At 39.4% G+C, this 12,219-nt stretch overlaps 1 protein-coding gene across 1 annotated transcript; it reads right to left on the bottom strand.

The window, feature by feature from the left end:
* Window positions 1-8,204: 8,204 nt before the first annotated feature.
* Window positions 8,205-11,465, bottom strand: LOC130951123 (putative disease resistance protein RGA1). The gene has a single exon (XM_057879738.1). The coding sequence runs from the start codon at window positions 11,372-11,374 to the stop codon at window positions 8,324-8,326; it is 3,051 nt and encodes a 1,016-aa protein (XP_057735721.1). The 5' UTR covers window positions 11,375-11,465; the 3' UTR covers window positions 8,205-8,323.
* Between the last annotated feature and the right edge of the window lie 754 nt (window positions 11,466-12,219).

The raw sequence follows: 12,219 nt of genomic DNA, 5'->3' as shown, positions 1-12,219 counted from the left end.
AGATGGAAGTCCATAGAACTTGCAGTTTTGTTGCATTAAAGCAACTAGTTGAGGCTTAAGCTCAAAGTTATTGGCTCCAATGGCAGGAATGGAGATGCTTCTTCCATCAAACTTGGATGTTGGCTTTGTGAAGTCACCAAGCATTCTCCTTGCATTATTATTATTTTCGGCCATCACCTCTTGTGCTAATGTCTCTGAAAGGTTGTTTCTGGATTGTTGTATTTTAGCTTCTCTTAATTTCCTCTTCAGAGTCCTTTCAGGTTCTGGATCAATTTCAACAAGAGTGCCTTTATCCTTGTTCCTGCTCATATGAAAGAGAAGAAAACAAGAAAAGAAAGAGGAATCCTCTATGTCACAGTATAGAGATTCCTTTATGTTAGTAGAAGAAGAAAGGGGTAGAAGAAGAGGGATGGAAGGTTTCGGATTTATGGAGGAAGAGAGGTGAAGAGAAGTGTTAGTAATTAAATAATTAAATAGAAGAAGAAAAGAGGAGAGAGATTTCGAAAATAATTTTGAAAAAGAGTTAGTGATTTTCGAAAATTAGAGATAAAATGTAATTAAAATTAAAACATGAAACAATTAATTAATTAAAAAGAATTTTTGAAAAAGAGAGAGATATTTTCGAAAATTAGAAGAGGGAAAAGTAGTTAGGTAGTTTTGAAAAAGATAATAAACAAACAACAAGTTAGTTAGTTGATTGAAAAAGATTTGAAATCAAAATTTGAAAAAGATAAGGAGATAGTAAGTTAGATAAGATATTTTAAAATCAATTTTTGAAAAAGATAAAATTTTTTGAAAAAGATCAAATAAAAGATAAAAAGATTTTTAAGAAAAAGATATTTTGAAAAAGATTTAATTTTTAAAATTATTTAGCTAACAAGAAACTACAAGATAAGATTCTAGAACTTAAAGATTGAACCTTTCTTAACAAGAAAGTAACAAACTTCAAATTTTTGAACCAATCACATTAATTATTAGCTAATTTTCGAAAATTACATACAAAGATTAGAAAAAGATTTTGAAAATAATTTTGAAAAAGATTTTTGAAATTTTCGAAAAATAGAAAAATTTGAAAAAGATATGATTTTTGAAAAAGATTTTGAAAAGATAAGATTTTTAAAATTGAAATTTTGACTTGACTTGTAAGAAACAACTAATTTTTGAAAATTTTTGACCAAGTCAACCCAAAATTTCGAAAATTGGAGGAAAATAAGGAAAAGATATTTTTGATTTTTAAATTTTTAAAGAAAAACACAAAAATGACCCAAAACATGAAAATTTTGGATCAAGACACAAGATGCATGCAAGAATGCTATGAATGTCAAGATGAACACCAAGAACACTTTGAAGATCATGATGAACATCAAGAACATAATTTTGAAAAATTTTTGATGCAAAGGAAACATGCAAGACACCAAACTTAGAAATCTTTAATGCATGGAAAACATGAATGCAAAAATGCACATGAAAAACAACAAACAATACAAAACAAGAAAACATCAAGATCAAACAAGAAGACTTATCAAGAACAACTTGAAGATCATGAAGAACACTATGAATGCATGGGATTTTCGAAAATGCAAGAAAAATTTTTAAAAGCATGCAATTGACACCAAACTTAAAAATTGACTCAATACTCAAACAAGAAACACAAAATATTTTTGATTTTTATGATTTTCTAATTTTTTTGTATTTTTATTTTAATTTTTTTCAAAAAACATTTTTGGAAAAACGAAAAAGAAAAGGAAAAATTTTGAAAAAGTTTTTGAAAAGAAAATTACCTAATCTGAGCAACAAGATGAACCGTCAGTTGTCCATACTCGAACAATCCCCGGCAACGGCGCCAAAAACTTGGTGGACGAAATTGTGATCACATTATATGTTTCTTGGATTTTGAATGAAAGCTTATTTATGGCACTGCCATGTTCTAATTATTTTGAGATGAAGGCTTCTAAGGGGCAGCACCTGTGTGAGGTTTTCTTTTATTGGAAGTCACAACTCCGTTCAACTAACCAGCAAGTGTACTGGGTCGTCCAAGTAATAACCTTACGTGAGTAAGGGTCGAATCCACAGAGATTGTTGGTATGAAGCAAGCTATGGTCACCTTGTAAATCTCAGTTAGGGGGATTAAAATAGTTTTTATTGGAATGGATAATGAATAAAAAGGAGTTAATAAAAAGGATAGAAATACTTATGCAGATTCATTGGTAGGAATTTCAGATAAGCGGAATGGAGATGCTGTAGAGCTCTTGGACGCCTGCTCTCCTACTGCTTCTACTCAGTCCTTCTTACTCCTTTCCATGGCAAGCTTTGTATAGGGGTTCACCATCAGCTGTGGCTACTTTCAATCCTCACGGGGAAATATCCTATGCGGCTGTCACTCGCACAGCTAACCAGTCTGGAGGCATCACCCATGGCTGATGGCTACATCCCATCCTCGCAGTGAAAGCTAATGCTCACGCACTCTGTCACAGTACAGCCAATCACTGGTTGGTTCCCTCCCCTACTGGAATAGAATCCCTCTTTTGCGTCTGTCACTGACGCCCAGCAGGTTACAAGTTTGAAGCACGTCACAGTCATTCATGAACGGAATCCTACTCGGAATACCACAGACAAGGTGAGACTTTCCGGATTCCCAGGATCCTACTCGGAACACCACAGACAAGGTTGGACTTTCCGGATCCAGATAAATGCCGCCATCTATCTAGCTTATACCACGAAGATTCTGTTGGAGAATCTAAGAGATACACATTCAAGCCTTGTTGCATGTAGAACGAAAGTGGTTGTCAATCACGCGCGTTCATAAATGAGAATGATGATGAGAGTTATTAGCTCATCACATTCATCATGTTCTTGGGTACGAATGAATATCTTGGAATAAGAAGAAGAGAGATTTGAATAAAAGAAAATAGAACTTCATTAATCTTTGAGATACAGCAGAGCTCCACACCCTTAATCTATGGTGTGCAGAAACTCCACCGTTGAAAATACATAAGCAAAAGGTCCAGGAATGGCCGAATGGCCAGCCCCCTAAAACGTGATCACTAGATCAAAAATACAATCCAGGATGTCTAATACAATAGATAGATGTCCTATATATACTAGACTAGCTACTAGGGTTTACATGAGTAAGTAATTGATGCATAAATCCACTTCCGGGGCCCACTTGGTGTGTGCTTGGGCTGAGCTTGATCAATCCACGAGCTGAGGCTTCTCTTGGAGTTGAATTTCGAGTTATGATGTATTTTGGGCGTTCAACTCCGGATCATGACGTTTTTCTGGCGTTTAACTTCAGAAAGGAGTGTGTACTTGGCGTTCAACGCCAAGTTGCGTCGTCATTCTTCGAATAAAGTATGGACTATTATATATTGCTGGAAAGCCCTGGATGTCTACTTTCCAACGCCGTTGAGAGCGCGCCATTTATAGTTCTGTAGCTCCAGAAAATTCATTTCGAGTGCAGGGAGGTTAGAATCCAACAGCATCAGCAGTCCTTTTGTCAGCCTTTTTCAGAGTTTTGCTCAAATCCCTCAATTTCAGTCAGAATTTACCTGAAATCACAGAAAAACACACAAACTCATAGTAAAGTCCAGAAATGTGAATTTAACATAAAAACTAAGGAAAACATCCCTAAAAGTAGCTCAAACTTACTAAAAACTATATAAAAACTATGCCAAAAAGCGTATAAATTATCCGCTCATCACGGTGCATCTGGAGGTTGTCGTTGCGGAGCCCGAGTTTGTCGAAAGCTCCTCGGAAGAGGATGTTAGAGTCGGCGCCAGTGTCCACCAGTATTCTTCTTACTAGCCCTGTTCCGATTCGGGCTGATATGACGAAGGGGGCGTCTTCGGCCGAGGTGCCGTGTTGGCAGTCTTCCGGCAAAAAAGTTATCGTGCTGTCGGCTATGGTGACTGGGTCGTGGTGCTTGACGGCCATTATTTTGAGGTCTTTTTTCATTGTTAGCTTTGATTTATTCGATACGTTCTTGCCCATGATGACGTTCACTATGATGGTCGGATCCTCTTCGGGGTTTTCCCTGGGGGGCGGCTTTTGTGTTCTCGGGTTGCATCCTTCTCTTTCTGGTGACTTGTCTCTGTCGGCGCGCCTTGGTTCTCTGATGAATTTGACGAACTCTGGGAGTTTGCCGTCTCGTATGGCCTGCTCGAGGACGTCTTTAAGGTCGAAACAATCTTGTGTTTTGTGGCCGTATCCTCGGTGGTAATCGCAGTAGAGGGCTTTGTTTCCTCCTGTCCTTTCTTTGAGTGGTCGGGCTTTGGGGATGACACCTCGATCTGCTATTTGGTGGTATATCTCAGTAATTGGTGCTGTTAGGGGGGTGTAATTGGAGAATTTTCCTATTCTTGGTGGTCGGTGGGTTGGTTTAAGGTGGTCTCGTTGGTTCTCTTTGGGTGGTGGGTTATGACGGGGAGTCGGGTTGCCGTGTTGGGTAGCGACGTGCTGCCGTTTGTTGGCAGCGACGACCTGGCTGACTTCCTCGTCGTTGATGTAATCTTTGGCGACGTTCTGGATTTCGTGCATGGTCCATACTGGTTTAGTGGTGAGATGTTTGCGAAAGTCTTCATTCATGAGTCCGTTAGTTAGGCAGAGGCTGGCAACGGAGTCCGTGAGTCCGTCGACCGTCAGGCATTCGTCGTTGAAGCGGTCGAGGTATTTTCTTGTGGATTCTTCTTGCTTCTGTGTGACCCCTAACAAGCTGATGGGGTGTTTGGCCTTGGTGATTCGAGTTGTGAATTGGGCCATGAATTTTCTTGTGATGTCGTGGAAGCTGGTTATGGATCCGTTCGGGAGGGCGTTGAACCATTTGATCGCTGGTCCGGCAAGGGTTACTGGGAAGGCTCTGCATCGGACTGCGTCGGATGCTCCTTCCAAGTTCATTCTGGCCTCGAAAGCCGTTAGGTGCTCTTGAGGGTCTTTAGTTCCGTCGTACTTCATGTCGGTGGGTTTGTCGAAGCCTCTGGGGAGTTTCGCTCTTAAGATTCTCTCTGTGAAGGGCGTGGCTCCCATTATGATGTGGTCGTTTCTTGTGCGCTTGGTGTGCCGTTGTCTCGGGTCTTCGTCCGAATCGTGCTGACGGTTCAGATTGTGGGATGCGCTGCGGTGGTGTTTTTTGCTGTGTCGCCGTTCTGGCGATTTCTCGTGTCGGTGGTTGCGCGAGGTGCTACGATCATCTCTTCTATCATGTTGCCGGGTTGGCGACCTTCCGCGGTAGGATCGTGGCCTAGACGTTGCCTGGCTTCCGTGTTCGTTGGCGTATTTTCCTTTGTCGGTCAGTTTACCTTCAAGTTCCTGGACTCGGAGGCAGAGATCCTGAATGATCTGTGTCGCTTTGTCCCTTGCTTTCTCGGGGTGTTGTGGATCTGCGATTATGTGCTCGTTTGTGCGGTGGATGGTGCTGGCCATCCGGGCTTGGTTCATGACCTCCTGTTGCTCTGGGGTCGGATGACGTGGTCTGGAGTTGTCTTGGCTTGATGGAGTTTCGTCCAAGATACCCTCCATCTGTTTCGACTGTCGCAGGTCCCCACAGACGGCGCCAATGTACAGAATGCTTCTGATACGATCTAGGAGGAGGATCGGGAACCCGCGGGTCTAATCGAATGTTGGATTTCCCAGATGGAGCGGAGGGGAGGTACCTGCAAAGACACTCCGACGCTCAAGTCAGAATAGATCTGAGAGGTGTAAGGTATGAGGAATGAATGAATACCTGTAGGGACTTGAGTCCTCTATTTATATGTGATGGTGGTTATCTTATCTTTATCTTATCTGGCTAAGATAAGAGGGACGTTTGAATTCGAAAGTTAGTTAGGAGCTCTAGAGGGCCGGTTCAGGGCCTTATAGAGAGATAAAACGGGTTGACCCGAGGAGCCGGGTTCGGGTTCGGTCACGGGTCCGGGATCCGTGGACCGGATCCGTAACATTTATTAAAACAAATTTCCAAATATATATAGCCCCTTCATTTCCTTGGAGTTGCTCACACTGCACTTATAATAGAAAGATGGTTAAATTAACTACAACAACAATAACAAAGTCTTGTCCCACTAAGTGGGGTCGGCTATATAAATCAAACGACGCCATTGTGCTCTGTCATGTATCATGTCTACAGAGAAACCGTTTACATGTAGATCTCGTTTGACCACCTCATGGATGGTCTTCTTAGGTCTTCCTCTGCCTTTCGCCCTTTGTCCATCTTCTATCTCATCCACCCTCCTGACTGGATGTTCTATCGGTCTTCTTCTCACATGTCCAAACCACCTGAGATGCGATTCAACCATCTTTTCCACAATGGGTGCTACTCTAACTCTCTCCCTTATATCTTCATTCCTTATTTTATCCAATCGCGTATGACCACTCATCCATCTCAACATATTCATCTCTACCACACTCAGCTTATGTTCGTGCTCCCCTTTAGCCGCCTAACACTCCGTACCATACAGCATAGCCGGTCTTATAGCGGTGCGATAAAATTTACCTTTAAATTTTAAAGGCACTTTTTTGTCGCATATAAAACCAGATGCACTCCGCCATTTTGACCAACTTGCTTGGATCTTATGATTTATATCCTGTTCAATCTCTCCATTATCCTGTATGATGCACCCAAGATACTTAAAACTTTTAACTTTTCGTAGGATGTTTTCTCCAATCTTCACCTCTATATTGGGGTTTTCCCTTCTCAAACTGAACTTACATTCCATATATTCCGTCTTGCTACGGCTTATGCGCAGACCATACACTTCTAGAGCTTCTCTCCATAACTCCAACTTCTTATTTAGGTCTTCCCTTGACTCTCCCATAAGGACGATATCATCGGCAAAAAGCATGCACCATGGCACAGGCCCTTGAATGTGTTCTGTGAGTACTTCCAAGACTAATGTGAAAAGGTATGGACTTAAGGATGATCCCTGGTGTAATCCTATACTAATAGAGAATTCTTCTGTCACCCCACCTTGAGTCTTCACACTAGTTGTAGCCTCATCATACATGTCTTTAATTGCCCGAATATATGTGATCCTTACTCTCCTCTTTTCTAAAACCTTCCATAAGACCTTCCATAAGATGGCTAAATTAACTATAGCAAAAAAATTGTTTCTTCTTCTTTTGGTTTCAGGTTCATCGTTACTTTATTAGTATCTTAACTTTTTTCCCTTATTGGAATATATAATCATTTCCATGTTCTACTGAAATATAAAATATATTGATATTATGTAGGGGTGTTGATGACAATTCAAGTGATTGGAGATAAGAGGTGTGAAGATGTTTGGTACGACGAAAGTTGCAAAGATAGAAACCCTTATTATTCTATCCTAGAATGCATCACCAAATATGGTTTCACAGCCGGTGCAGATTGCAGAGATTCCTTTTGTACATGCTCTCATAAATGTTTGTCCTATTAATTATTAGAAGAAATTCAATATTTGAATTGTATTATAAGATAAGCGTGATTATAAAGTGTGAAAGTGTGAGGGTTATTATTTATCAGGGCATTATTCTGTTAAATTCTATACACAAGAATAGAAGTTACTTCTCAAATAAATAAGCACTTATATTCAATTAAATAAAAAGAGAAATATTATATATTTAAGTTATTCTCATTCATTTTGTTTTTAATGAACGTCTATTATATTGAAGAATAATGAAAGATTATTGCAAATGATATATGAGTGTATTCATTATATAGAGTTTCCTAACTCTGATCTCCTCACAAACACACTAAATTGAACAATGATAGTAAAAAATTAAAATTGAAAGAATAAAGTTTGAGCTTTAGAGAGCCTAAAAGAAAATAGCGAGTAATAATAATTGAAAAGTTGAAATTAAAAAATTATTATTTTTGAAGTCTTCCATAGAAAAACCAATTAGCATAAGATCAATGGAGGACACAAATTAAGAACTACTAAAGGGGCCAATTTCAATTTCTATGATTTGATCATTTATTTTTGCCAAGATAATAGATACTCATTTTTGTGGCTAATGGCTAAAAGATAAATGAATATATAAGTTGAAACTTGAAATTGGATAAAAGCCCATCATCAAATTTAAAATCTACTGCCATATGAAAAATTAAAATCCTGCGTATTTTAAACTAATAACTTAAAAATTCCAACGGAGAACTTGCAGTGAGTTTCATTTCACATCCTTTCCATATCCTGAAAAATGAAAAGTAAATACCAAATTCTTCTTTTTTTGGGTTCTTATGATGAAATAGAATACAAGATATTGAAAGCATGATTATGCAAATACACAACAAAATGAAAAGAAAATAATGAATAAGCAGTGTATAAACTAAGAATACAATAAATACATACAATGATTACCACAAAATAACATGGAGAACATGTGCTATGTTGTGCCAATCCTCCCCTGTTCCTTGCTTACACCGCTCTTTCAACATTGGGCAGCCACCAATAGTCAAAGATTGAAGTGAAGTTAAGTGCCGGACACCATCAGGCAAGGATCCCAAACTCTTACAGTAATAAATTGACAGTTTTCGAAGTGAAGATAAGCCTTCCCAACCCTGTTCTGGTAAACACTCCAGCTTTCCACAGTCACTTATGGTTAGATCAGACAAAGCAGTGAGTTTTGTGATGTCAGATGGCAGTTCCTTCAATTCTCTGAAAGAATTTATCTCCAGAGTTGCAAGAGAGGTCATGTTGCTCATCATCCCTTCTGGGAAGCACGACACTTGATCACTATCCCAAAGATGAAGTTGGTTAAGAGCGTTGAGATTAGAGATTGACTTCAGTTGCTCATTGCTACATCCCCAAACAGTGAGGTGCTTAACATGTGGAAGGCACGGCAATTGCAGTTTACGGCATTTATAGATATAGAGTTTAGAAAGAGAGGGGAACATGTGTGTTGTTTCACGTTTCATCAACCGCTCCATGTTTGGCAAGTTGGACACGTTCAATTCCTCCAAAGATGGGAATGGCATTGCTTCAACACCATCATAACTTTCATCTTCCTCAATGTACTGCACATCATCCATGCCACTTACAAAAAGCTTCTTCAGAAATGGAAGTTTTCCCACTGGAGGAAGATGCCCGCACTTTCCACGACTCACAAGTCGAAGAAAAACTAAATTGTAGGTAGCAGAATTGTTTTGCATCCAAGTTGGCCATTGTAATCCCTCATAGTCTTGTATTGTCAACAGCTTGAGTGTGGAGTGAGGTTGAAGCGCTTCAAGTACTTCTTCTGCTCCAACAACCGACTTGCTCTTACCATTACTTCTGGACCATGACAAGCTTAAATTTTGAAGGTCTTGTTTATCCTTCAGATTGGCATCTTCAGCTTCAGATATACTCTGAACTTTTTCTAGGCCTTTGATATTAAGCTCTCCTCCCAGATTCAAATCACGTAACTCTGCCAAACTATGCCCTTTCTCTGAATTCACAATGTATGCACTTAGCATTCTCAATTCACACAGTTTGTGAATGTCTGGACACATTTCACATAGTGACTCACATCGATCAATGATAAGATGTAGGAGATTTTGCATCCTCGTCAAGTGTTTCGGTAGACGGCGAAGCCTCAATAATAATTCTAGTTTCAAGATTTCCAATCTACGCAAATTGCAAATACTAGCAGGCAAGCTCTTTATATCCAACCTATAAAGTTTCAAATACCTCAAGCAAGTTAAAGTCCCAAATGATGGTATCTTTCTAGATATGCACAAAACCCGAAGAGAATGATTTGTTGGAATCAATCTAGAGCTGAAGGGAAATGGATATGAATTCAGTGGATACAATGTCCGCAAGGATTCAGCTTTCTCAAAGGCTCTCTCCTTGAATTGTTTGTAACCAATGCGGTGAAAAAGAATATGATGGAAATTTCTTAAAGAATCATTAAGGTTTTGTTCCTCCAAGCATATACACTCTTGCCCTGAAATTGATTGTGCAAGATCGTGGACTAAATCATGCATCTTGAAATAAATCTTGCCAGAAAAATCATCACTCCTAACATCTTGAAACAATGATTTTTGGTATAATTCATTCCAAACCATGTGGCCAACCTCCTCCACCTCCAAGTTTGGCCGGGATGAAATAAATCCATTACCCATCCAAAGATATATCAATTCCTGCTTCACGATTTCTGTATCTTTGGGAAATATGGCACAGAAAGCAAAACACTGCTTTAGAGTTGGCGATAAACAAGAGTAGCTTAATCTCAAGACACGCATAATATCATTCTCATCTGGTAAACTCCAAACCTCACTTTTCTGAACTTCAAGCCATTCTTTTTCCGTGCTTCTTGACTGCATCACACCTCCTAATGCCAGTGCTGCAAGAGGTGATCCTCGACATTTCTTGACGATCTCCTTCCCTATTGCAACAAGCTCTGCCCGCTCTTCTTTGTCAGCTCCAAATGCGCGGAGTTTAAACAACGACCAACAATCATCATCGGATAGACGGTCCAAATGATGAGCTTGACATGTTTCCATAATTGTTGCAACATGCTTATCACGAGTGGATACTAAAATGGATGAGCCTTTAGATCCACAAGACAATACCGATCTTAACTTATCCCATTTGTCTTGGGTTAATCCCAATTCCATTTCTTGGCTTCTTTTCCATACATCATCTAAAACCAACAAATACTTTTTACTTTGTAGCAATTCTTTCACTTTTTCCTCCATTACTTGTAAATCCATGACCTCAGACTTATCCTTTTTGACAGCTTCTAAAATGGAACGCAAAATACTCTTGATAGTGAAATCCTCAGAAACACACACCCAAATCTTCAAATCAAAATTGGTACCTACTTCTGGATCGTTGTAAACCAGCTGGACAAGCGTTGTTTTTCCAAGACCACCTAAGCCAACAACGGGATAGACAGAAAGGAACTCGGAGCTTGGTGATGGGCTGAGAAGAAACTCCACAACTCTCCCTTTGTCTTCATCTCGTCCGTACACTTGAGGGACGGTGATAGTTGAGCTAGTTTGGCGCCATTCAACTACTTCACTTGGCCTCTCCCTCACACCTTGTTTAAGATCAAAGTTGGTCCTAGCTTGAGCAATTCGATCCAACCTCCCTATTATCTCATTCAACTTCTGTCCAAGCTCACGACGATGCATCACGTTCTTTGGGTTCAAGGAAGATAAGCACCCAAGTTGAGAGGATTCAGTAGGTAACTGATCAAGGATATCATCCAGCACATACATTGCATCTTTAAGATGCTGCAGCCACACCTTGAGAGGACGATTTGACCATTGTTTCTGCTCGGCATCATCAAGAACAGCTTTGATTAGTTCTAAAGTGCGTGACATCTCTTCAGCCTTTTCCTTGATTCCAAAGAAGGCTGCAAATTCAGTCTGGACAAAAGGGATCAAGTTATCTAGCACAATTCCAAGCAAGGCCTCCGCCATTTTCAGAAATGCAACAAATGAAGAAAGGAAGACAAAGATGAGAGATGGTTCTGCTTTGATGAGTGTAGATGGCTGTAGGAAAGAGTGTGCAAGTAATGGAAACTGCCTCAATATACAGAGAGTTCATTCTTTGTTGTTTGTACAAAAGAAACGTTTTTGCGGCATTTTGACTTTTGAGTCATGTGCCACGTGATGCCTTTACCAATCCACGATGTAATATTCCAGCGGAAGTAGTAAACAATTATTAAATTGTTAATTCCAAGACTAAATCACTAAACAAATATTAATTTCAAGACTAGTTGACGATGATCATCACTCAACAACAATATATCAGTTGCAAGTTATTTTAGTGGAATCCAAAGTGATTTCACGGACTAAGCACCATTAAAATGACTAAGATAACTCATTCGCTTGTGTTAACTAATAAGGTGACTATTAATAAACTTTTTTTTTTGGGGTAAATTCTATCGTACCTTCTCTAAAATAAAAGGTAAATTACCCTTCGTGATATATATATCGAAAGTGATTCATCAAATGAGTTTTATGATGTAGAAGAGTCATAAACACCGTTAAAGACATTGTTGTTGATGATGTCAAATACAAGTTTTAAGGGATGGTAGATTTGGATCCTCATGAGATTAAAGACATTGTTGTCGATGAGGTGGAGATCAAGTTGAATTCAATTGCAGACAATAGGATTTGCAAGATGAGGTAACAATTATGCACAAGAATTTAATCACTTTCACAGGACAAAAGTTTTGCGGATAGTGAACTTCGAAGATGTTATCACCATACAGAAGAGGATGGAGGAGGCGCAGTGGATGTACGCTGAGGTTAGAAAGGAG

The sequence above is a fragment of the Arachis stenosperma genome, chromosome 9 (genome assembly GCF_014773155.1).
Source record: "Arachis stenosperma cultivar V10309 chromosome 9, arast.V10309.gnm1.PFL2, whole genome shotgun sequence".
Classification (NCBI taxonomy): domain Eukaryota; kingdom Viridiplantae; phylum Streptophyta; class Magnoliopsida; order Fabales; family Fabaceae; genus Arachis; species Arachis stenosperma.
Note: the sequence above shows the minus strand (reverse complement) of the source record. Positions and strands in the feature narration are given on the sequence as shown.

What these genes read in the sequence shown, in the direction of transcription:
- LOC130951123 (XM_057879738.1), bottom strand. Translation starts at nt 11,374, where the DNA reads ATGGCGGAGGCCTTGCTTGGAATTGTGCTAGATAACTTGATCCCTTTT.